Source organism: Puntigrus tetrazona, chromosome 5, assembly GCF_018831695.1.
Source record: "Puntigrus tetrazona isolate hp1 chromosome 5, ASM1883169v1, whole genome shotgun sequence".
NCBI lineage: Eukaryota > Metazoa > Chordata > Actinopteri > Cypriniformes > Cyprinidae > Puntigrus > Puntigrus tetrazona.
In genome coordinates, this window is record NC_056703.1 from 15,174,388 (window position 1) to 15,200,803 (window position 26,416).

The 26,416-nt window shown below is 37.3% G+C and overlaps 1 protein-coding gene across 2 annotated transcripts; it reads right to left on the minus strand.

Moving 5' to 3' along the window:
* On the minus strand, positions 1 to 25,450 carry parp8 (poly (ADP-ribose) polymerase family, member 8). Of its 2 annotated transcripts, XM_043239109.1 has the most exons (26): positions 24,566 to 25,450; positions 23,971 to 24,025; positions 17,325 to 17,362; positions 16,188 to 16,277; positions 15,101 to 15,171; positions 14,915 to 14,983; positions 12,380 to 12,474; positions 10,575 to 10,635; positions 10,391 to 10,481; positions 9,574 to 9,640; positions 9,360 to 9,488; positions 7,773 to 8,355; positions 6,912 to 6,965; positions 6,433 to 6,528; positions 6,238 to 6,330; positions 6,017 to 6,142; positions 5,849 to 5,914; positions 5,426 to 5,493; positions 5,136 to 5,184; positions 4,052 to 4,164; positions 3,411 to 3,483; positions 2,908 to 2,977; positions 2,728 to 2,801; positions 2,526 to 2,595; positions 2,356 to 2,440; positions 1 to 2,222 (listed from the first exon to the last, which is right to left on the minus strand). In XM_043239109.1, the coding sequence occupies exons 1-26, from the start codon at positions 24,654 to 24,656 to the stop codon at positions 2,120 to 2,122; spliced, it is 2,580 nt and encodes an 859-aa protein (XP_043095044.1). In that variant the 5' UTR covers positions 24,657 to 25,450; the 3' UTR covers positions 1 to 2,119. The 2 variants fall into 2 exon arrangements, with proteins under 2 accessions (XP_043095044.1, XP_043095045.1); XM_043239110.1 differs by lacking the exons at positions 12,380 to 12,474; positions 17,325 to 17,362; positions 23,971 to 24,025; positions 24,566 to 25,450 and having other exon boundaries at positions 1 to 2,223; positions 2,357 to 2,440; positions 16,188 to 16,258.
* Positions 25,451 to 26,416: the final 966 nt, after the last annotated feature.

Here is a 26,416-nt window from a genome sequence, read left to right on the forward strand (position 1 = left end):
TGAATTATTGGCAAATCTGAATTTAATGAACATAAACAGATACATAAGCTACTATTTCCATAACTTGTAAAAAGCCAAAACCTTGATCCGTTCGCAAAATAAGGAAAAAGTAAAAATGTACTACAGAAAATATTTGGCCTCCATGTTGCTGTGGCATTATTTACACTATATACAGTATTTTCATATATGACAGTACTGTCATGTTTGCCATTAAATCCTTATCGATAAGGCACCAAATGCTAAGTAGCATGATCCTTTTTTTTTTTACCAAATTGTGCGGAAAATGTACAAAACTATACAAATAGACCTATCACATATGAACATTGTCCATCACAATGGAAAAATATAAACAAATAAAAATAAGCTGCTGTTAGTTGCAACAGTTATGAGTGTACATGCATGTAGGAACTACCCCATCTTAAAAGATATTTGAAAAATATCTTTGAAAGATATTTAAACAATTTATTAACTGATTGTAGACTTGAAAGAATAATCAATATAATTAATCTGATTACCACATTTTTTAGTAATGACAGAATTGACAATGCATAATGATTATGTAAACTTTAAATTTAATGTAATAAGCTGTTGCCATTCAATTCAAACTATAATGTCAATGGTCAAATGGAATATATTGCAGGTGAACATTATGTGAATTTACCAGTATTTCAGAGCCCCATGGAAAAATACAAAATACTTTTCTGCACACAAAATAATCAATACCACATATTTAATGTGCCCATATTTTAATAAAACCCATAATTCGGCCCATAAGTGAGAAAAAAAACGTTGCGGTGCTACATCTTGACTTAAAAGTTGCTTTTAGACATAGTATTTTTTTTATACAATTTAATTTTAACCAAACGTGTTACCTTTATGCACATATTCCTAATACCTATATTGGGTGATCATTCTCAAACAAAAAAGATTTAGTGATTTCAATGATCGAACAATTTAATGTTTCGAAAGTAAAGTTAACAACCACACAGGTGTCTAAACATCACTATAAAGAATTCCAAAAATTGAACAGAAAACTCACACATTTGAACTTTCTGTTAATACATTACAATGTATAAACAACAAGCAGCAAACACTTATTCTGCCTTAAAATCACCTTACAAAAAAGATTTATACTGAAGTATTCAAAGACATTTTACAATTGGGTGCCGATTTTTGTCCATTATCAAAATATCTGAAAACGTGAGGAAAGCAGCATGCATCTTATGTTTAGTTGTCGCTGCCGAATATATAAAGTCTTTTAGGGTTTTTTTGTATTTTTAAATCGTGTTTTTTTTTTTCATAGTTGGTATAGTCACTCATAAATGAAAACGTAACAGCGATACTGTCCGTTTAAAATGACGGTGTTAATGAAGTGGCAGGTTCGGTACATCTGGGCAAATTCTAAACTGAGGCCTTTAGAAATTGTAAACCGACGGCTACTTTTTTAAGTAGCAGAAAATATTAGCTGTAGCACAGGGATTTTGTTTTTAAAACTCCACTTGTCGAAGCTCTCCATCAGCTGTAAATGCAGTCAACATCAGGAGTTGCTTGCTTGTGTTCAGCACTGTCAAACAATAAATATGTCCGTCTCTCAAAAGGCATTTAAGATTATATGGAAGTTTGAAACAGCTATCATACATTAAAAAAAATAAAGTGCATATACAGTAGACACCTTTTGTATACACAAATTAATGTACTTTAACAAGTACAACTCTTAGTAAACAAGGTCAGATGGCGCATATCCTCACAGGAATATTGTATTTTCTCCAGGAAAGTCTCAAAATACTGTATTCTTCAAAGAGTTTCATTTTTTGTATTCTTTACAAAAAATAAGTAGTCTATCAGCTGAGCTGAGAGACATACCATGCTCTTTCAAAATGTACCTTGTATTTATAAACTTAGCAAAATGGTAATAGTTTGAATAGCCAGTGTAAATATGCATGTATCCCAGGGGAACAGTAGAAATAGTGTATTCTGAAGATTGCGAATATACTTGTTGTTGTTTTTTGTGTGTGTGTGTATTTGTGGTTACCAAAAATACATGTGGTATTGGCCTCCTACGCTCAAATGTCCAGCTTTGGGAAAGAGGTCAAGGCAGCGGTATTGTGTTCAAACTCTTTCATCCAGTAGCCGTTTGATTGCCGATGACTCGCAGGATCTCCCTGTGAATGCCAGGGTCCTGTGTGTTTATACTTGTGTCACCTACCTGTCCGTCTTCATAAAAAAAAAAATCAATTGAAGCAGACTTTCAGCTCAATTTATGTTCAGTACTTTTGCTATTAACAAATCAGTTTTTTATGTTGTGATGGAATGAATGCATTCGATATGTGCCGAGACAGACGTATTTGTACTTACACAAAGAAAAAGCGTGTGCAGACATGATCTGTATTTGGAACCACCCAGATGTCCCCATGCTTGTGCAGGTCTGGAGATGTAATAACTGTTATGTGCATACAAAAAGAAGTGATTATTAACATGATAAAGATTGCAGATGATTGTATAATCTTAATTGTATAATTGTGTACCTTCACATAAGGCTATGCATTTCAGATTGCGGCTCTGCAGAAACTGCGGGTTCTGCCCTTTCTTCTGTGACTGGAGTCAAAAACAGAAAGATCATGTCCTACAGGTTTCAGGATGCCAAGCATTTTTTTTTTTAACAAAGGCATTCCAATAATTATTGCATCATGCGATGGGAGAAAAAAGTAGTAATACAAAAAAAAATACCTGCAAATGAATATTGGACTTGTTGGCAGCAGTTTCATCTTTTGAAGCAACTTTCTGCTGTTTTTTATTCATCCCTGTTCCAAAAAAGCCAGAGTTATGCCAATCAATTATACATGTGTCTTTTTTACATTTTTGCATTTATGTAGAAAGCACAGGAGTTTTGCTCGAAGGTATCCAGACCTGAGTAGCCAAAGGATATGCTTGATAATGGACTGAGATAGATTCCACTCCCATAGATAGCGCCATGGAGCTGCGAACAAAACAATAATTCAATATGTCACTGAATTAAATCATTGCAAACTTCTCAAAAGGTGAAATATGTTTGCAGAAATAGTCAGCGACCTCACACAAACTGGAGTAAAGACTTAAGTTTTATATTTTGTTGTAAGAAACTTCTTAAGTTCCTTCCTTCGAACATAAATTTATAGATGTGGTATAAAAAGGTCAGTGTACATCAGTCTGCTCAGATGTTTAAAAGGTTTACATAATGCATTATGCATGCATGTATACACTATTACATCGTACTACATCTATTTCCATAAAAAAAAAGAGCTTCATCCACACTTCACTCAGCTTGTTTTCTATAAAAACATCTTTCCTCTCAACCCTTTTTATGATCGGTCTCTTTAAAGAACACCCGACACAGTGGGTAATGCATCTGCATCATAATTAGATGCAAGTACCTGAAGCCTTGTGTTTGATGCCACAACCAAACCATTCCTCAAAATGGAGTGCCAGTTTTCTATGTGTGATCCACTGAAAGAGAGAAGGAAAAGACACAGTCAGTATGTCTTTTGAAAACTGGAAATGCAACAACCAGTGTTTTCAAGTCAGCAAGACACTTCAAGCCCGTACAGCTGTGCCTTTAATTAGATTTGTGCAAAAGACGGATTTGAGTTCTATGACTCCTTCAAAATACAGCTTGCAGCACAGTTGAAAAGCAAACGAACTACTTAATACAGCCGGAACTGGTTTCCTTCTATTGTGACAATGCAATGAACTTCCAATTTTAGAATTATTATTAGTGGACATAAATCATTTGAAGGAAGAAATTATTGCTTTGCTCTGTTATGCCTCGTGGTGCAAACCAGGCTTGTGGCATCCACAACATTTGTTCAGCACACCCACAGACCATTCACAGACTGCCTGATTCACATTGCACACACAACTGCCAAGAGCTAGCCAAACATGGCAAGAATGGACAGATACTGTAATATACTTAGAGACCACATAAAACACATTTTTTGTCGTACCCTAATCACGTAACCTAATCATAATGATGTGGGCCAGATTTGCTGTATTTGGCGTTTAAAATGAAACTCACTGGAAAGCAAAGGTACTCCCAAAGAGGCCTTTGGCAGCTCTGAAGTTGGATTCTTTGGCTGGCGGACTGCTGAGCAGGAGGAACTGATGGGGTGTGTGCATGAACTTCAGTTGCTGTTGTGAGAAAAACAAGATGTAAGAGCATACACTTGAGACGTTAAGCCTTAATCATTTTCTCTGCTTGAGACTGAGATATTGAAAAGTTCCCTGAGTTTAAAACTTTTCAGGAATACAGAAGAACGAAAAAATGGTTTTTAAAGGAGTCGTGGTTCTCTCATAGGAAAGTGATGCCAGTTAGACTAACTTAGGGATGGGCGTACTTGCCAAAAAGATTATATTGGGATGTTAAATCGCACACAAACATGATCTACCAATTTTGTACTATTAATATACACTAGAATATCCAGACTAGAACAAGCCAACTGTTTTCTGAACAATAAAGCATTGCATTAGTTAAACTAGCTATGTTTCCATCTTCCTATTTTTAGGTGCATTTTGGATTATTGCATAAAAAAATGCTGGATGGAAATGCCAAGATGTGAATGCATTATAAAAATGAGCATAAAAAGCTTATGCGCACATCTGAGTAGGATAAACCTTGTATCCGATAAGATTTTTTTTTTTTGCATAAACTATGTTGGAAACACATTTCCAGAATAAATTCCTCCATGCACATTGAAAGAAATAACTTGACTAGCAATGCGCCGATCTCGTTCTATATGTTAGCTTCTATAGGTTATGGTCATTCTGAAATCTGTCACAACTGCGCTTCCAAACAGCACACATTTCAATGACTGCATTGTTTCATCTGTTTGCTATGATAAAAGAACAAAACAAAACAATCTTCTACTAGTTTTCTTAGCAATATTTAAGTCCAGTTTGCAGGAAGTGGCGATTTTTTTTCTCTTTGACTCTTTGATGGAAATAGTGAAAACAGAATACTCCAGTTCCACTACTATTAAGCAGTCATTGCTGTAGTGTGCATAATCTAGGTCTCAGAAAAGTTCACATTCTTGTGGCATTGGATGGCAGAAATGTTCAGGGACATCATTACAAATGCTTAATAAGACTGATACAAGACTTACTCTAGTAACAGGAAGCTTCACTATGTGTGATCTGTTACTGGAAATCACCCTGTAAAGAAAATGGATTTATCAATCACGTCATATTCCCCATTAGGTTTGCAGCCCTCCACTGCAGGACTATAGATGTGTATCAATATATGAGTAATAGCTCATCACATGATCATAAAGATGGATGCACACACTCTCCCAAGACTGTAATCAGAGCTGTTAGGAGAGCTCACCATCACATTTACACATCGTTAAAATGCAGGAGTGGAGTAGATAATGACTGAAATGTCATTTTGTCATACCACTGCAGCAGTGGGTGAGCCAGGGGATCATGCTTGTCCATTTGTTTCTTTATCTCCAGATATGGAGCCTGCGCAGAAGACATGTCAATGGTCAACATGTTACTGCGTTCTGTCAAGGCTTATAAATTAGGTATAAAGCATTGGAAGACTTCTCTGAAGTCACAAGGTACACACGTTATAGGAATCGTAAAAAAACAAGGGCTGTCCATTTAATGCAATTTATTATTATACTTTTATATATGATGTATTGATTAAATAGTAATAAGTTATTATAAAATACACTATAATTAATCATTCTAAATCATTTTTATCATATTTTTATGTTATTAAAAACCACTCTGTTTTAATTGACTAATTGCCTTATTAACGATACAACAATCACAGAAAAAAAACATGAGATCGGTGTAAAATTATACTTGATACCTGGGTCATTTCTCTGATAGACGCGATACTGTCAAGTGCTCTCATCACTCGGTCATAGTCCTTTTTCTGAAGAAGAACTCAAACAATCAATGCTATATTCCTTTCTGAATAGCAGGATTACATTAAAGAGACAGGTCAAGCTGAAGTTAAATGTTCTTCGTGTTTTACCCTGGGGTTGAAGGCAAGTGCTTGTGAGTCATTGGGATCCACCACAGAGGGATATGGCTCAAAAATGACAACTTTCCTCGGAGACTCTAGTGCAGATCGACACATAGAGACCAGTAGGTCTACTACCTGCGATCACAAACAAAAACTGTAAGGCACCCGGTTAGAAACATCTATGCAGAATGACTATGCAGTGTGTCCATTTCATTTGTTTGTTTGTGTACCTGAGCACCAGTGGCAATCTCGTCAGCAGCCTCATTCATGACCCCTAACGTCTGGAAGGCGAATACACATAACTCTCTCTCACACACTGTGGGCTGTAGGACACAAAAGAAGTGAGATGTTATTAGTAATCCAAAATTAATCCTAAGAATTCACACTATCAATCCAAAATTGCTAGTATGAGCAAACAGACGCACTCTGAGCATTGGTCCATTTTGGAACACGTGAGGTTCATCGCAGACCACACAGAACTCGTTCAGGACAGGGATACGCTGCTCTGCATACTCCATAGTCTGCAATTACACAAACAGCATCTGTTCAGTAACATTTCTCCCCTCTATAAAAGTAACAACAATCAGCAGCTGCTAGAAGAGCTCATAATTAAATGAGCTCTGACATCAAATTAAAAAAAATCTATTTTCATCATTTCTGAATCATTTGAAAGGAATATTTCCTGATATGTTTCTTGCACATTCAGTTTTGGTCATAAGAATACTAATGACTGGAGAATGTCAACTACTGCAACCAATTACATGCCCTCAAGCTCAGTTTGCTTCAGGAAAGGATTTTGCATGTATTTGCAAGTAAAAGTTGTATTAATCAGACCCCAAATTCAATGATGAATGAATTTAAGTCAATTAAGGCAAAAGGAGAAGTGTAGATGTTTTTTTTTTACCTGAACAAGGAAGCCTCTGTCTCTGATTGGAATGGATTTGGCGCCAATGTTTGGCTACTCGAGAAAACAGAAAAAAAAGTTCCTTTAAAATTCCAAATTGAATTCACAAGTCAAATGCACAACGTCGTTTTCAATGCCTCATGCCAAAAAATACACTTGTAGGACAAAAATAAATAACTTTTTCAATTACTGAATTTCTCTGCAAGAACATTTTTAAAATAAATCACCCTGTCCTCAACCTGTTAAACTCATCTGACTGTTGGGAGAAATTAACTGTGAAGTTGTTATTTTTGCAGTAAATAAATTCTGTTAAAAGGCACCTATTATGCAAAATTCACTTGCACATGTTGTTTGAACATAAATGCGTGCTGGCAGTGTCTGTACACGACCACCCTATAATGATAAAAAAATTTATTACAAATCCCCATAAATTTGAAAAAAGCCGTTTCTCAGATCAGGCTGTTCACAGAATGTGTGACCATGTCAGTTTTAATGAGGTTAGAATTGGCATGGCTTTAAACGCATGATTTCAGCGTGATAGACATAATTGAAACCAAAAAAAATGTTTTTTTTGTCAGAGAATCTGAGGCAGAAGCTGTAAAGTCACCATATTCTGGAAAAGGGGCAGGAAGCAGTAGCTCATTTGCATTTTTAAGATACATGCAAAAATTGGGCTTTTTAAAATGATACAATAAATGATCTGATTTTAGCAGAATCTTCACAGACACATTCTGGGGACTCTTGTAAAGAGGCATAACAGGTGCCTTTTCAATACATTCATAACCAAAACACACAATCAAGCGTCTAATTTATTATGTAATCTCAAGTAACTATATAAGCAGCCTCTAGGATCATCCTTACCTGAGGTGTGGAAGAGAGTGATGGGGCCAGGATGCCAATTAGCCCTGAGGTAAGGGAGAGGCGTCTGCTCTCTGTGACAGGCTCTTTAAAGATGTCGTTTTTGCCCATCTTGGTGCTGCTGGAGTAGGACCTGCTGAGCAGACGATGGTGGTGCTTCAGGCCATCCAGCTCTTCAGTCCGCACGCTGCCCGAGCAGGAGCGGCCCAGGAGCCGGTGGGGCTTTAAAGCACCGCCATCGCTACTGCCAGCAGCGTGTTCACAGCGAGGCTCTGCCGCGCTCGACCGCGGCGACAGTTTATGAGGCCGCAGCGGCGGGCAGTCCTCCGGTTTAACTGTGGTTGAGCAGGGCCTCGGCAGCAGCCGGTGGGGCTGCTTGAGGGGCTGATGTTGCTCCATCCGAGGGTCACTGGAGAGGGAATGGCCGAGGAGCTTGTGCGACTTGCCGACGCAGCCGTCCATTTCTGGCTTCACCGTGCTGGAGCATGTTCGCCGCAACAGACGGTGGGATTTCGACATGCCATCCTGCTCAGGTTTGAGCTTCTTTTTGCTCTTCACACAGCCAGGAGGAGGGTAGCTGGGGGATCTGAGTTTGCACAAGCACAGCACATTAATCAAACAACATGAATTAAGGAACACAGAAAGATGTTGTGCAATTACGCTTGTGCAAATCCTGCACATTTCAGAATGCTTCATTGGCTGATTCACAGCATTTCATTTTTCATGTTGAGGTCTGCATAGTTCGCAGTAGAAATGCGTGTTGTTGGGCCGGAGCTAATAAGATACAAAGCTTTAAGCATTGTTGACAAATTGCTTCACTATTTTTTTCTCATTTTTATTATTCATCTGAAAAGAAACACACACACAGGTAAAATTTCCTTTTAATGCTTTTTAAATGCTAAACCCATGCCTACAAAGTAAATTTCATCACAGACTCTTTGATCCTTTTCGAAATCAATGGAACATCAGATTTGTGTCAGCAGTTGCAACAGTTTGATAACCAACCATTGACTCACCCTAGGATCATTCATATAGAATATTTCAGCGCTTACATCTCAAACTCCACTTGTTAGCATAAAGTTAATGTCGGTCTTGAAGACATAAGTTTGTGAATATGAAATGTATGGAGAAAAAATTATCACCAAATGTGCTCACATACTGCATATGCTGATTGCAGACAAATTTACTCCGGTAAAACAGGACAAAAGCATCAAAGGCAGCCTTATACAATGACTGAGTGTTTGCAAGACACATTTTGAACCACAGGTGAGCTTACAAACAAGAGTAAGGTTGAGACTGGTTAAAACATAATCAGAGAATAGTGGTTCAATGTTTGAAAAACTGTTTCTGTAATGGCATTTACAAAGCAATAGCAATACGAAGTAAGAACAGAAAAAAAATTCAGAAGAGTTTAATTGTTTTAATGTGTGTGGTACATTAAATATCTTACCATTTACAAGAAGCAACCAATTTTATTGGTGAACATTTTTATAAGGAGCTATAAAGGGGTATATAAAACTCAGGACAATAGTTACCCTGTATCTGATAAACTGTCCAATACTGGTGTAGCTTAGCGATTCTTTTTCTTACCTGCGTAGAGTTGAAAAAATGTGCAGGGGAGACTTCACTTTCTTCTCGTTTTGCTTTTTGCTGTGTGGGCTGATGAGTTTATCTTTGCTCTGACACTTCCACTGCTGTGTGACAAAGGTTTGCATTACCCTGCCAAGAGACAACACACTCGTGAGGTTAAATGACACTAGAAACCCTATATAAGACTAGAAAACACTTTCCGGTATTTTCTTACTTTTTCAACTGATGTCCAAGTCCAAATCTGTCTTTTGTAGACACTTGGAACACATCAACAGTGGGAACTGGAAACGGCACATGACATTTTCCATGAGAAACGTATTGCAAAACAAAGTGTAACCATACCACACAATGTAACCGTTTACTACAAATGTTTGGCCATCAAAGTGTATCAGAGGTTTTTAAAACACTAGAACAGAAGGTCACTCTCAAATGAGCCTCTTATGATGAGTAATATCTTGGAAGGAGAACAAGAGCAGGCATTATGGCCATGTCCAAGTAACTTCTCTTTCTTTCTCCCGCAATCTGAGCTGGAATGGCCATGTTCTTGAGGCAAGTAATTCTGAACAAATCTCCAATCAACAATAAGTGTTGTTAACACTCAGACGACTCTTACTGACAAGAACAAGCCACATTGTATTCATGCAAAAAGGAACACATAATAAAAACATCTAAACATCTAAGTTGGCCAAATGATCCTTATATTGTTGACAAGAAAATTATTTGCAGTGTTTTCTTAAAGAGCTGTTTTTATACGTTTAACAAAGTTTTATGTACCCCTGGTTGGGGAAACATGACAGCAGACTGAAGTTTTGAAAGGAATAAAAATGAAGCTGTGAGGGATAACATGAAACGGTTTGGAAAGATGTTTTTGTATCTTTATAATGCGTTATCGTTAAGACTGTACGTCTGTACCTCACAGCCTTATTTTCATCCATGCTCAATTCAACATAACATATAGATCTTTAAAAGATATATATTTTACTACAGAAAGTCTGTTTAGTGTGTATGTTTGTGGGAGAGAGAGAACTAACCTGGTCCATTGAGATACTGCGTGAGGGAGCAGTGAAGCCGCACAATAACAGGTTCACTCCGGATCACATCCCAGGCAAGTGCTATCTCCTCCTATGTACAAAAACATCATTTTCAACTTCACACAAACAATAACAATCGTGTTAAAAAATGTGCTAATCATCATCGCTGAACAATAACACTTACATCTAGGAAAGTGACATCAATGTGTAGGTCGATGTCCACATCATCAATGGCACCATATTCCCTGTATTTGGGGGTGGGGTGGGGATAGATACAGTTTCAGGCTGGGTGATTGTGAAATTCCATCTCTGACAATCCTGCTAGTGTGATTATTCTTTATAACACAGTAGCTTTTAAAATACAAATAAATTTACAATAGAATATATTACTCAGTTGCCAGTCAAGCACAAAGCTTTTAGGATTCAAAGGGGAATTCACAACAAATTGAGCCATGATGAAGAATTTCACTTTATTTATACAGCCGGCTTGCAAAACACTCTCCTTTAAAGTTGACGTGAATAGTCATTTGCACCCTATTTTAAACGGGTTTGAAGGGAAAGAGGAAAAATAAGACAGGACTGTTTTTATCTATCAGCAAATAACTGAGTGAAATTAGACTTAATGCAAATTTGCTAACAAAACATCAATATTTGGCTACTGGTTAGCATGTGGCCCTGACGTAGGAAGGATGCAGTTTAATGCTCCAGCTCTGTTGCTGTGCTTCACTCAAAGCATTTATTTCTCATAAAACCACTGTGATGAGTTTGTTGGGCTGCTCTGGGCTAACTGTTACCATGGTTACAACTCACTCCCAAATGCAGTCACTGTGTCTCAAAAGCAAAAGGTTTGAGGAAATAATAATCCCCTTTGATCTGTCAAGAGGAAACAGCTTACATACAGACGATAAACACACACACACACGCACACACTCATGTTCAGACGCATGTAAACACACAAAATTACATATTTACTGCGGTAAAAGAAAATCAGAGCAACTTCAAGGAATCATTTAAGATGCGTTTTGCTGTTTACAGAAAATGCTGTGCAATGATCTAAAAGCAGTTTTGCCTTTTCATTAAAACCCTGTTCAATGAATAGGGAAAACCACTCAGTGGGACACGTCCTGGAATTATTAAAGGGGGCCTCAGTGACCCCACTGCAGCAAAACCAGCCCAGGTCATTTTTCAAGCAGAGCGCAGAATAAATACTCAAAATAGTTTTCCATCCATGACTCAGAGCAAACGCAACACACAGATCACACACTAGACCGAATATAAAACACACTTCTGCTGCTATGAATAGAGTCTTTCATGCTGTTCTTTCATTTGACTGTCTGCTGTTATCAAAAGCAGCTTGACAAGATAAACTTTCAAGGACAAAGCTTTTAATAGCTGTCGTCGCATGAAACACCATTCAAATGACTCGATTTTTGCAGGGTGAATCACGTTCTTGTTGACAATCTGTCATGAGTTCTTTACATCAGAGTTAATCTCAAACAAAAGCATGGACACTGTTGTTCGCAGCATTTTTAAAAGCAGCAATTTCCAATTTGATATTTCTTGCTATAAATTTGCTCCAACATTGATTGCAGCGCAGATTAGCTAACAGAAAGCTTCTTTGTCAGGATAAAAAAAAAACACCACACCAATCATTACACCATTACAGGCCTGTAATCAAACTGAAACCGCTCAGACTCTCACAGACCTTTCTTCAGTTGATAACAGAGCATTTCCCCAAATGACAGATTGGAGAACCGGCCACCTGAGGGTTATGGGACCTGGCACAGGCAGAGAACGTCCTTGAGTGGGTTAACAGTGCCAGAACGCTAAAGAATGATTACTCAAGGTGTCGCTTCCCATAAAACACTTCTCTGGTGGTGGGGGATTTTAGAAGGAAGTTGCAGTTTGAATACTTTTTCTCTGAGCTGGTAAAATGTTTACACACTACTTTTTTTTTTTTTTGATCAAGAAAAATGAATGGTCAGATACCTGAGAGATACTGCATGATGGCCATATAAGTCCCTCACGGCTGCCAAATCAGCCTCCAGCTGGGGGTGTTTGTGAAGCTCTCCATCATAATTTACCTGCCCGCATAAACACACAGGAGCACTAGTTCAAAATCAAGAAACACAGGGACAGCTGTTTAACCACTGTTTCTACCTCGAGGCTTCAGAGGTGCATTTTTACACAATGATCAGTCTAAGCTCCAGAACACTTTAAACTAGGTTCTTTACATTAATCATGTTCTTTTTAACCTGATGTCTCTCCATTTTTTTAACAATTGATTATATATATATATATATATATATATATATATATGTTATACACTCAACAATAAGGACTGCCCAATGACCCATGGTCAGTGTTACAGATGCTCAGCACTGATGACAGTTTATAATCTACACTTGTTCTTAATCCTTGCCAAATTAAGCATTTCAAGCTAATTCAAAGGACAACTCAAATGCTGCACTGTTTTCTTTTTCCACTGAAAAGACAAAAACATGCAAAATGATGTTGTTTACTAATTGCTGTGTTGGATAGTATTCTTAAAAATATCTATCTTTAAGATTAACATAATTTAATACATTTCATTTATGATGTGAAGACTATGCGATGTTATTTGAAATTTGGTTATTAATTTTCTATACCTGAAAACATTTTTAAAGAACCATGTAATTTGTATTTTTGTTCTATTGCAATTATTTAAATTTAAATAAATTTTTTTTCCCATTAGTTCTTAATGACTGTGCACTTTTCTTTAATATTTGAAGAACCTTAAATTTGTTAGGCTAGTAGTTTTTGAAATTTCAATTACAAATGATTTTATTTATTAGAATGCAAGGTCACATGAGTCTAACTATTATTTTTTTGTGGTAGGGCCAATGAAAATTTTGGCGGGGCAAGAAATAATGTTGAACCAGCACTCCAATAGGGCCAGTATAAAAATTTTTTAGTGTTAAGCCATGAGTTTAGATTACTCTATTATCATAAGATCTCATAGACTGTGTCCAAAATAAACTACCTGGCATCCTTGTGAAAGTTAATTTGCCATAAAAGCATCCTCAGACTACATGATTTTATCGTTGACTGATTTTATTTTCTTTGATCCTTTGATTGTAATGCTGAGCTGAGCTGATTAAAAGACACCGACATGTTGTGTTTTAGAAGGATGCAGATACCATATTTCTCAAGAATAATCACAATACTCATATAAGCCTAGTCAGTAATAATTGCTAACAGGAAGTTGACGGGAAAGTAAAATTTTAATTAAATGTCCTTGACTACTGAGCAAGTAAAGAATTTTTTATTGGTTTTATATAAACATTGAACTGTTTGTATGAGACTCTAGACTTGCCCTTCACAGCAACACTGTTTAAGCATTAGTTTGAGACATCGTTATCTGTTTGAAAGACATTTACCTCACATTTACGTTTAGTAATTCAGCAAACTATTGTGACTATTTAATCTTAATCAGTCATGTTTGCAGTTCCATTTAGTGACATGGAAGTTACAAAGAATTTCTTAATATGGCCCGATACATACACTGATCATGCTTTCGCCGATGTAAATGATGGATGTAGTATGGTCTTTTTAGATATTCAGTACAACAGAGATCAAGAAAATTCACCAGCTGTTGTGAAGTTCAGAGAGAATCAGTCAGCATGTGGCATGGAAGAGTCTCCCGAAGGCTTTGAGACCATCAAAACAGCAAAGGATTGCAAAACTGCCACATTACAGTCAGCAAGAGTCAGTGAGCATTCACAGCATGGCACAGGCATTAGGGTATGAATCTTCATCGCCTTTGGACTGGTCCTCACAGAGCACACAAAGCTCGCTCGCTCGCTCACTCCAGCTTTATGGATTTGCGCCAGTGGATGGTCACATGATTAATTTAAGCACAATCCATGTGTGCAAACATTCATTTTCAGGATGGAAACCTTCTCAGAAGAGTGAGGGACTAATCATTAAAAGTTAAGGGAGTTATATAGTTCTTTTATATGAGCTGCAAACTACTTTAAGTAAATTTACCATGAAATGAAAAGTCTGAAGCCCCAGGTGCTATGGATTTGAAGCCGGTTTTATACCTGTAAGACCTTAGGAAGTTTAGCTGGAGCGACCATGTGAGGCAGGACCTTGCTTAGCAAACTCCAACTCTGAAACTTTCACTATTATCCCGATAACTAAAGGTCACATTTGCACATGCTTCTAAATTTCACTCTGCACCAAAAAGTGTCACAACACAGCCATTTAATATTATTTTTCATTCTCACCATTGTGAGAGAATTCAGTGATTATTTAAAAGTATTAATTTCTTTCCTTCACAACATTGCACAGTAATATACAAAAGGCATGTTTGCACCGACTATGACAACAATTTAACCGGAATACTCACAGCACAGTTTGCCATTTCAACATATTTATTGCTATTTATTAATATATGGATTGTAGGTAATAAGTCAATAAGACTGCACAGATTCCATCCACAGACTGAAATGTTATGTAAATAAATGTAGCTGAACTTACCTGTCCAACATAGTAGAACTCCTCTGAATCATTGTCCCCCTCTGAATCCTCCTCTATAGCATAATGGCACTGGAGAGGTTTCAAAGGTTTCAAGGTAGAACTTTAGTCACAGTAAAGAGATTCATTTCTACACCTAACATTTGTAAATACATTTTTATGGTAGAAGTAAAAAAAATATGGTTTTACCGCATTTTTGTCGGTTTGAAGTTTTGATCTAATAGACAGACAGCTGGTGGCATCGTTATTTATGCGTATTTCTAAAGACAGAGAAGAATGGATGACATGACATGCAAACGGAAAATTTCTGATTAAGATCATAACTGGCTTAATTCTTGTGACAGGCCTAGTCATGTCCTGAACATCTAAACTATCAAACGTTCTAACCATTGTACTGTGCTGGAAGAATTCAAGGTTTTTTTTTTTTTTTTTAATGTATGAATTAAAAAAATATTAGGTGTGCATGACAAGCATCTATTAAGCCTTTAACTAACTGCTGGGGGAAATTAGTGAAGATCTCTTCTGTTTTGCCACTTTGTTTTGGCACATATGTCTTGGTCGGTTCTAAAAAAAGGAGCAGAAGAAATGCAGTATGATTCCAGGATAATTTATTTCCAGGATTACTGCCAGTGTAATCAAACAGCTCCAAAAACAGAGAAAGACTGGCTAACACTGTGAATACTGCAATAACAGGATCTTTAAATGATTCCAATACACAAAAAAGTACTAAAATGTACCACTGCATTACCATATTCTTTTTTTTGGCATATGTTATTATTTAACAGTCTGCAGACAACATTTTTCTGAAAACAAAAATCCATTTTATTTAGCAATGCATTATTATATTCATTATATATTCATATTATATTATATTAAAATAGAAAACACACATTTGCAACAATATTTTACATTATTACTGTTTTTCAATGAATGTAGCCTACATAAGCATTAACATGGTATGGTATTCATTCAGTACCATGTGTTTCTAAAGCCGTACTTTTTTTAACTAGCCATCATTTATGGTAGATTTGAAAATTTATTGTTGAACTGTTGAGCCATCTCAATGAAATTTGATTCGTGTAGGTGTTGAAATCAAAAATATTCAGCTGACAGGGCCTTGATCAAATTTTAAAATGACTGAAATACTCCTGAAGTACACTTTGGATCAGGAAAGCTGCTGGTTTCCTTTTCCTTTTAAGCGTGACTTTAAAATATCTGATCATTCATTGGGTTTCTTCAGCTACAGCTCTTGTGATTACATAGTAACGGTTCTTACCTGTTGCAATTCTGTGGAAAATCACTGGTATTGGATCCCTGGTGACTAACACTTCATCATTGTTTTCAGAGTTAGACACGTATGTGTTATCTGAAAAGACAAAGGCAAGCAGGTGCTATTAAACACCTAGGAAAGTATACCTGTAAAAAATCTAACAGTGTAATCAAGCCTGGCAAGCCAAGTGATAACCAAAACCAGTAACTTGCAACTTATGCATAATAAATAGAAACACTCCAAATGAGAGTGAATGGGCGCCAATTCTACGGTTTCTGGACAATCCACTATTTTCAGGTTAACACATCCCATGGTATTCTTTGGCAATGTTTTCTAAATCTGTCCAAGCAAATTCCTCATTCTTATGCAAAGCTGACTGTCTGCCACTATGCTGTGATTCGGGCTACACTAAGTCCTGCAGAAAGGAGGTCTGCATCTTCTACGTTTAGATTTAAGGAACAACTCTTGTGTGTTCAATCAAAGCATTAAAGTACATTTTAAGCTTAAGAGCAACACCACAGCTTCACAACAAAATGCAATTTTAATGTGTGTGTGTGTGTGTGTTTTGAAGGGGATAAATGTTGAACTTCTGTTTACTATTAAAAAAAGCTTACTTTACAATGCAAACGCTGCATCATTTTTGCTATCAGGCCAGTTACGTAAATATGGAATAAATGGCACTGCGAACAATTTTTTTTTATTTTAACAGAAAAACCGGACTGGCACAGAGCTAACATTGTGGATACTTGGCAGGGTATCGTTATGCATTTGCTTATGTGTCTCGAATTGTTTTTACAAATTTCTATGTGAACTCTACTAGAGTGTTCCTAATGGTTACTCCCTGGTTCATAGAAAGTCCACTCTCAACTCTACATGACATTCTGGTCCCAAGATATGTCCTGTGCCCTTTTGTCAATAAAGTTTTTTTGCTGGTTTTATTACTGATTAGCTGAATCTAAATGTTTTGGCCTGTAACGTTACCCCCAGTTTTAATCATCATATCCTTCATTAAAATAGTAATTAACATAAATAATTCATTAAATTGTAGTACTAGTCTTATTGTAACATCCAGAGGAGTAATGAGAGTTTGGGTTTATGATCCATTAATTAAACAAATGATACATCAGTTTGTGTGTGCAATACCTGGATAATCATCAGAGACATGAACAGAGTAGGACACCCTAAAATAAAAAAAAAACAAATATTAACAGTATTAGCAATACATATAACACTGCAGTCAATTAAACTGCTTCTCAGACACATTCATGCACATATGGTACCTGACAAAATGTCCCATTTCATCACACTGAATCAAAGCAGAAACAGTTTGAATATTATCATATCAAATACTGTGACAACGCAGAGCTACTGATGCTTTTTCTTTTTTTCGCCCGTTTCAATCTTGCTGTAATAAACTTTTCATTTATTCGACCTGACTCAGTACAGTACTTCCACATAAACTGCAATGCATAAACTAAAAGATTAAAGGCTCAAATATTTGAGACAACCGGTAAAAACAAAGAACAGAAATGCTAAAAATAGAATGATATAGGAAAAGCTAAAAATCTTTACCTATATTATTCTATTTTTAGCATTTCTGTTCTTTGTTTTTCTTTACATTTAACATGGAATGGTCGTAGATTTTGGAACCCATCACTCACAATGAATCGTTGACAAATCTAAATTGTTCACATAAAGGCTTATGAATAAATGAAAACAAATTAACAGCTACAAAAATTTTTTTATAAAACAAATAATAATAACAACAAAAATCTATTCATTTTGTGTTTTGGTGCAGTGCAAAAGCATAACACTCTCAATACAAAAAGCCATCTAGCGTTACCACAGACAACCTAATAATTAAAAATAATTAATTAAAAATAATTAATTTGACAAATAGGGAGATGTTACATATAAATTTCAAGTGACGCTCTACAGAAGACACCAGAAGGTCCCAGAAGGCTGCTGCCCGCAAGTCATGAAACAGCTTGTCTAAACACTTAAGTAAAAGGTAATTAAGGAAAGTGTGGTATCCATTTCACGCAATCAAGTAAATAAGGTTGCTACGAACGGTGTTGACAACAGGACATTGTCTCCTGTGCCTTGAATTAATGTGGAAATTAAGTGGCTAGCTAAAAAGCCCTATAGTGATCAGTATGAAACTGCCAAAATCATATTAATTACCTTGATATCGGCTGATCTGGCAAAAGCGAAAATATAATGTCATGCAGGTGACCTTTATGTGCTTATGTTTTTTGCTCCATTGCACAAAATGAGAGAATGTATTCAGAAATTAATGGAGCCAATGACCTTATACATACCACTAAAAATCATGGCAAATAACCATGAACCCCCAAAAAAAAAAACAAGCGCACTCTATGTAGACTACCACTAGCACAGAAAGCAATACTAGCCCATACAGAGATTCTGTGAAAGTGAAACCCCTCCTGAAGTTTCACACAGGATGGTGCCACTCACAGAGAAGCAATATTCACGATGCCAAATGGCTTGTTTAGAAAATTACTTGGGCTGTGTTACGTATGCATGATACAGGGTTCTACTGGTGACATGAACACACTTTTCTCAACTCTTTCAAACATCTGCTAAATGCCAATAACTGCAAAAATGCATTAAGTTCAGGTGGTTTATGCTTATGTTCCATCACACAAAGTCTAACAACATCTATTAGCCAATTATACAACATCTTATAATTAATTTAAAAAACTATTTTCACATCTAAATGACTTAAGCAAAAAAAAAAAAAAAAAAAAGCAAAAAAAATCATCCTAGACACATGAACATGAATCTGGAAGCATTCGATTATGTTTAATAAAATTCAGTAAGAGGTCTAAAGGTTAATGCTCTATTGAGTTTGAAAATAAACATACCAACTACACCAAAACCTTACCCTAAATCTACCTGACGTTGTTAACAAAAGCAAACACATTATTTACTTGTTTAACTTATTAACATGCCAGCACCTAAAGGCTATTTCATGGCAATAGTGGAACAGTACCACAGTTACATGAACACAAAACAGCAAACAGATAAATTTAGGTCTATATAACATTATATATCATACATTTATTAATGTACGATAACAAATCTAAAATCTTTTCAGGTAAAATATAACTAAACAATTGACCCTCTTGACCAAGTGACCATCCTTCATAAAAAATATTTTATAAAATCTTTCTAAAAGCTCTTTTAATAAAAAAAGGAATGCAAAGTGGCTAAACAAAGTGACATACCTTCTTTAGTCTCAAAATTAATTTTTGAATATTCATATATATATATATATATATATATATATATATATATATATATATATATATATATATATATATATATGGGTGTTTTTGGAGTGTTGCAAAAACGCATATAGGCACATTTTTCCAATGAAAATACTTTTACAGGGTCTGGATAGTGCAATAAAGTAATAAGTATTCATTTCTAATGTCAAATGTACAGATTTTCAGTGACTAGACCACCAATTACCCAAATCCAAAATGACAAGGTAATTACAACTATTTCCTCTGGTATCTCCTGCCCTGGCTGGCTTGATTTCTTAGATAAAAATGAAAGAACAGCATTATAAATTGCTGACAAACAGGGTCACATGCCAAGGATCTTCTACATCTGAAACTTGCTAACCAAGACAGAAACAAAGCATTACTCCGTTTATGCGATGAAGAATGCATGGACCTCAGTGCAAACAAGCAACCTCTACATGCGGATGAACCTCTACAGGAGAAAGAAACCCTCTGGGTATATGTCAGAAGTGTATCTACAGTCGTTTTTCAACTGTCTATTACACTGAGAGAATCATTCCCATATGGTTTGCACAGGTCACAAGCAAGTAGTATACTGCCACAAGATAAGTGTAATTTGATGAAATCAGAGCTCAACATGATGCTAAAGTATAAAATTACTGCAGATATACAGTTCATGTGTGTCACTAGTATCCCCACAAACAACTACAGAAAGAAGCCAAAAGTTGGGCAGATAATGCTTAAGCAGAAAGTAACCTTTTTTTACATTACTTTTATAAAATATTTTTCTATTTGGCACATTAACTATTCATATATTCATCACATTAGCACCTGTCCCTTATATAATCTGAATAAGTGTGTGTGTATATATATATATATATATATATATGTGACGGGAGGAGCCAACGACAGACACAGTGGGCGTGGCGTCAGGCCTCGGAGAGGCTTTTTATTATTAACAAAATAATAATACAAAATAAAAGTGTCCAAGGGGGAAAGTGTCCAAATAAAAGGGGGATCTGGTGTCCTCGTCGTGCTCCGGGTAACGTGCAGGTTTAGGCCGTGTTCCAGGGGGGGAAGGGTCCAGGTAAGGGGCGGAGTCCGGCGGTCGCACGCGCTCCCCTTTTTCTGGCCCGGGGCGCTAGGGGCGGCGGCTTCTTCCGCGGCGTCTCCGTCGTTTCTTTGCTCCGGCGGCAGAATGGGATGAGCTGTGTGCTCACAGCCTGGACTACGGGGGTCCCACGACGCATTTCTCGGACGGCGGGGTGAGGTCCATCGCGCACCCTTCCTGGACCCACGAGGACACCAGCGTGCATGCACGGGGGAAGAGACCGGTCTCCCGAGGAGAGGCGCGTTCGGTATTTAACGGCGACGGTAACGAGGCTAACTCACTTCAGGTGTGCCTCGTCACACGCCGCCAGACCTGAACAATACCCGCCCCTCCTCTCGAACACACCCACTCCCGTCGGGAGCCTGGTGAAGGGCGGCGAATAAAGGACGGGGTGATGGTGACAATAAAGAGGAGGGGCAGCCGACTCGTCACAATATATATATATATATATATATATATATATATATATATATATATATATATATATATATATATATATATATATATATATATAAACTAACACACACACTTATTTTTAAGTGTGTTTATCATGTGTACTATAAACTTTATGTGTTTATATATATATATATATCTACACACACACACACACACACACACAGTTTAGTTAGTACACATGATAAACACACTTAAAAATACACATATTTTTGTTTGTAACCGTAAAGTCTGCACTGGTGACAGATGCTGTGCTCTATATAATCTTAAACTGGCATAAAACGGTTACAAAAACCCACTGTGGTGTGTGAATGCCAAGCTACTTCTGCTTTTGATACTTTCACTTTCTGCACTGTACACCTACAACATTAATAGGATCTCATATTATTATGGTACTTCCTCATCTACTCCCTGAATTAATAATTACATCCTTTTGATATAGTATACCAAATGACCCAAAGTTTATTTCCAGCGGTCTGCCAGTATCCGCATCCAACGCAACAACATTTGTTTGAATTAGAGCTTGTCACAATTTAGCACTCGTGGTAATTATGCAAATTCAGTTATACGAAGATGATGAAACTCAAACATAATTTGTGTTGATCTCAGCCATGATGGATTATTCATGAGAAACTACTGCATCTTTGGGATTATGGGCTTGTCTGTTCTTTTCACTGCTTGAATTATCTTATACCTACTTCGGTAACATCTAACAAATGTGATCTTCATGCGAATTTCCATCTTTCAATGGTTCGTTGTATAGAATATCAGGGTTATCTGGCATATCAGATATTAGAGCTACCCTGTTTTCTGTCAAGAAAACACAAAAAGATGCAAAAAAAAATGAGGCTGTGTCTATATTACATAGAAACGCTGATCCTTCAGTGAAAGATGTTGAGCACATGTTGCAGCTCTACAAACAGGAAATGTGCTACTTCCTCTATGAGGCAAGGTGTAATGATTTTTCATAGAGAGCCTGCCAGCTCATTTCCTGCTTATAATGCAAGGCACCTCCTCTAAAGAACAAGAGTGACATTTGCAAACCAGTTCAAACAGAAGATGACAAGGAACTCCCCATTTTTAATTCAGGATACCTAAATGGATTACATTTTTGCTGTGGCGAACGTCTACACACGGAAATAAACATTCAGCTGAGTTCGGCATTACAAAACAAATGAGAGTGCATATTTTAGAATTGCCCAAAACATGTAAATGCATTAAGAGTTGTAATTACTGTAAAACAAATAAATTATATAATACAACAGACCACTTTTAACCAACAGTAATTGAAACTCAAGGACCTTATTTAAAAGCTACTGTTGGGAAGACAAGATCCACCATTCTACTTTCATAAATCTTTCCAGGACCTTCTTATCATTACTGGTACTGCTTCAGTGAGCCTAAAGTGCTTTCCTGAACAACTCATTTTTAATTAGCATATTTATCATAAAATTTGCATGACTATAGGGAGCGAATTTTATAGTTGGGGCTCGTTTTCACCAAGGTCTAGTAGCTTTGCAGGTATTTCTCATCTAAATGGCCTCGAGCTAAAATTTCAGTTTGGTATCACATCTGACTTCATCGTGAAATGAGGTTGCAAGTCTCATTATGCCAAAGAAAAAGCTGTCTGTCTCTCATCTAAATCTGATTGATCTTAAATTAAGGGTTTGTATAGCAAACAGGTCAATAGATTGAAAAGACCGCCCTTTAAAGAAGTAGAGCAGTGGTGTTCTTCTCATGTTTCCTTTCACCAGACAATATTGTGCATTAGATACAAGACTTGAGTAAGACGAGATGTGCCCATTTGACGTCAAGCTTTCACAGACTAACCCAAATCCACTCCTTACTGAAAGTACCATGAACTTCCGCTAGCAGACAAACATTCATTCAGTAAACAAACCATGAGCTTTTCTTGTACTGTCTTGTAATGTCAAGACAAGCAAGTAAACGACTTTCTATGACAAATAAATCAAAAATATTTAAACTTGTCATCAAATCTCATCAGTCAAATATGCACAGCTTTCAAGCAAATCGACAAACGTGTGGCCCCTGGAAAGTGACATGCAAACAGAACAACCACAGTTGATGACACTGGCATTCAAGATCAGCGGAGCGATGAATATAGAGATTCAGATTCACAGGGTTAAAAATGGCATTTATGAGCTAGAGAAAGAAAGAAAGAAAGAAAGAAAGAAAAGTACATGACTTGTGCAAATGACGGTTTCTTAGTGCTCCGGGTTGTTTGCTAGCACACAATAATGAGTTTATTCTTTTTTATGAGGAACACAGCAGCTAAAAATGGCTGCCTATTCATCACTGTAAAAGTGATTAGTCAACGTCTAATATGTCAATGACAAAGTACAAGGTACTTAATTATATGTAAATACAAGCTATTGTTAATCACAGAGCAACTACTAGACTGCTTATGCTTAAGGTGGTAGATATTTATGCACAGGAATTCATAATCACTGCTGACCACAACAGAAGTAAGCAACAACAATGAAGATGTGGTTATTGTTCTCATTGATGGGGTATAACGTGAAGAGAGAAACAGTCCAATTAAAGCCTTGCACATCATGACCAAAATACTTTTGTCATTGTTTTCTCATGCTCATGTTGCTCTAAACCTCTGTAACTTTCTACAGTGGAGCACAAATGAGATGTTAGTCAGGACGACAGCCTCCCTCTCCTTTCACTTTCATTCCATCTTTTACCAAAAATAAAAGGGAATGGATATAGTCATTCCGCCTGGCAGCATCTTTTATTTTCCACGGAAGCGGGAAAGGTTTTGAACAACATGAGGCTGATAAAACGATGATGAAATGTTCATTTTTCGCGAACTGAGCACTGACAAATATACGTATAGCTAATCATTCAAAACATAAACACAGCAGGAGTGTGGGTGTGCAGCAATTGTTTACATTCAGAGCACAGCTGCCTCTATGATATTTACCTTTTAGGTCCTTTTGAGTAGGTGAACGTGAACGTGGAGTCTGAGAATCGAAAGTCTGAAACAAACAGACAATCAAACTTGGGGGTTTGAACAATACAACACAATGGACCACAAAAAAAGTCCCTTTCAACAAGTGTAGTCTCCATGGCAACATCAACAGGGAATGTCCACCGACAATGAATATGGGAGAAATATATTGACGGCTAATAAATGTGTGACGCTAAACAATAGTAAGGCGTGGGCTAATTGAAAATTCATTCACATCACAAAACAACACCTGAGAGGAATGTTAATGCCTGTATTAGGACGATAAGAGCAGAATATGTGGTAGTGATAATAAAGGCAGTTTACGTTTTGCTAGGCCCTCGGTTGCAGTTGATTATTGCATAATTTATCACGTCCAGGAAAGATTAAATTGCGTAAGCTGGAGCACATTAGCCACATACGTGTTTTTGAACACATCGTGCTTCTGGGTAAAGGAGGAAATAAAGCCATCAGCAATGAGACTGACAGCCTGTCAATTGTGTTGATTAAATCCATGGCAATTGTTAAAGGAAGACAGCTCTCTTAATAAGAAGAGACAATGGAAACTCACCAGAAAACAGGCAGTCTTTCTCTGCCTTACACCTTTGAATTACGATGTCGACGTCTTTTTGAATCCTCTCTTGCCTTGAACACATCCCCATGAAATAACACACACTAGAATGGCTTCTCTAACTAATATTCGGCGAAACGAACGAATCTTTTCCGCTTGCAGGCACGATGGATGTGGGGAACAGTAGAAATACGTGCTTGGAGGTCTGCTGTAACAATCCCAGGTGTGTCACGCCAACCGACACCGTTTCATCTCCTCTAACAATAGCCTCGATCGCATGAGCACAGCGGAGAGCTCTTCCTCGCGACAGCTTTCATGAAGATATCACTTTTACACCGGAAGCATCTCTCAGTCGTCCTCATAACTCTTCTGCTGAACCTAACAATGGCGAAATCGAAAGCTAAACCGCGGAGCGAGAAAAAAAAAAGATACCGCAAGTAAAGCCAAGGCGGGCGTGAGCTTCAGACCGTGACGGAGGAGCTGAAGTTGCACACGGGGGAAATCAGTGTGGGAATCCTGTGATAGCATCCACGAGATGAACCCGGTGGAAACGGGAATCACAACAAGGCGGATGATGTCATGGACGTGTTTTTCTCCCCACGCGCCCTCTCTGCTGCTGGACCCGCTCAGTATCGCTGGCCTCTGACCGTTACGGAATAAAAAGCGATTCGTTTACTCAGAAACATAGGTTTTTATTTAAGCGGCGTCACGCGATTTTGTACAAGGACGGGTGTGCTGATATTTAGAACAACGGCGACGTGCAAGCTAAACGAAAAGCGAATAAAATCAAGGAACTTGCGCTTCAGAGTTCAGACTGTATGTCGGTGTAAATGAAGCAGCCTGTTGTGATCAGTCTGAAGCTCCACTCCAGGTTTTGCATTTCACACTCCTCGCACTTAATGAGAGAAACCCTACTCGGAGAGACCTGTGCTTTATTCTTAACATCTTAAAATTAGGAAAAAATGGCAGTTAAGAAAATCTGTTTTGTGTTTCGTGCATCAGCAGGCTGAATTTCCCAAAAAAAGTTTGCACTGCTTCCTCTGCATTGCATTAAACACTGACAGGTGGTGTCATGCTAGGGATTATTAAAGGACATGACTACCTTGGCATTTGTATCATTGGAGAAAGCCCCTAGATGTCAACTTAAATCACAATCATCTTATGGCCTTGAATTCATTGAATGCTTTCCGAGCTTAACACTCAGCCTTGTTTGCAGATTCCATATCTGATCAGAAACGAATCCTACAAGTTGCAAATGCAACGTGACCTCCAGCTGTATTTAACAACAAATCGCTCCAAAATAGATGCCATGTTGAATTCTAACAGACAAGCAGTCAATGTATTATGTGACAAGCTGTGATGAACCGGAATACGCTGCCACCTCAACCAAAACACATTGTTTTAACATTGCATTTTGTCAGCAGAGCGACAAAGCTTTTACCCGCGAAACTGTATGTGGGATGGGTCATGCAATCAATAGAAGCACATCACAACACACTTCATCAACCTTCTCTCACTGTGCTTGCACCCATCATTCTTCTCACATTGACATTATGAACGCTGAACAGTTTCATTCCAGTCTACGGTTTTCACGTCTTCCCTCACAAGGATAAATGTGTGGCAACACTAGCAAAATGCATTTTAAATTAGCAATTTTTTGCACCTATATACTTACTGCACTGTAGAAATGGCCTAACGTGGTACAAGAATATGATAATACGGTAATCGATGCACTATAGTGCTTCTTGGGTAAAGGAAACTGCAGATTAACATTGATTTATTGTGGGTTTTGTATTCATCGCTGATCACATTTGATTGGTGATAAATAATAACCATAATGATATTTTTATT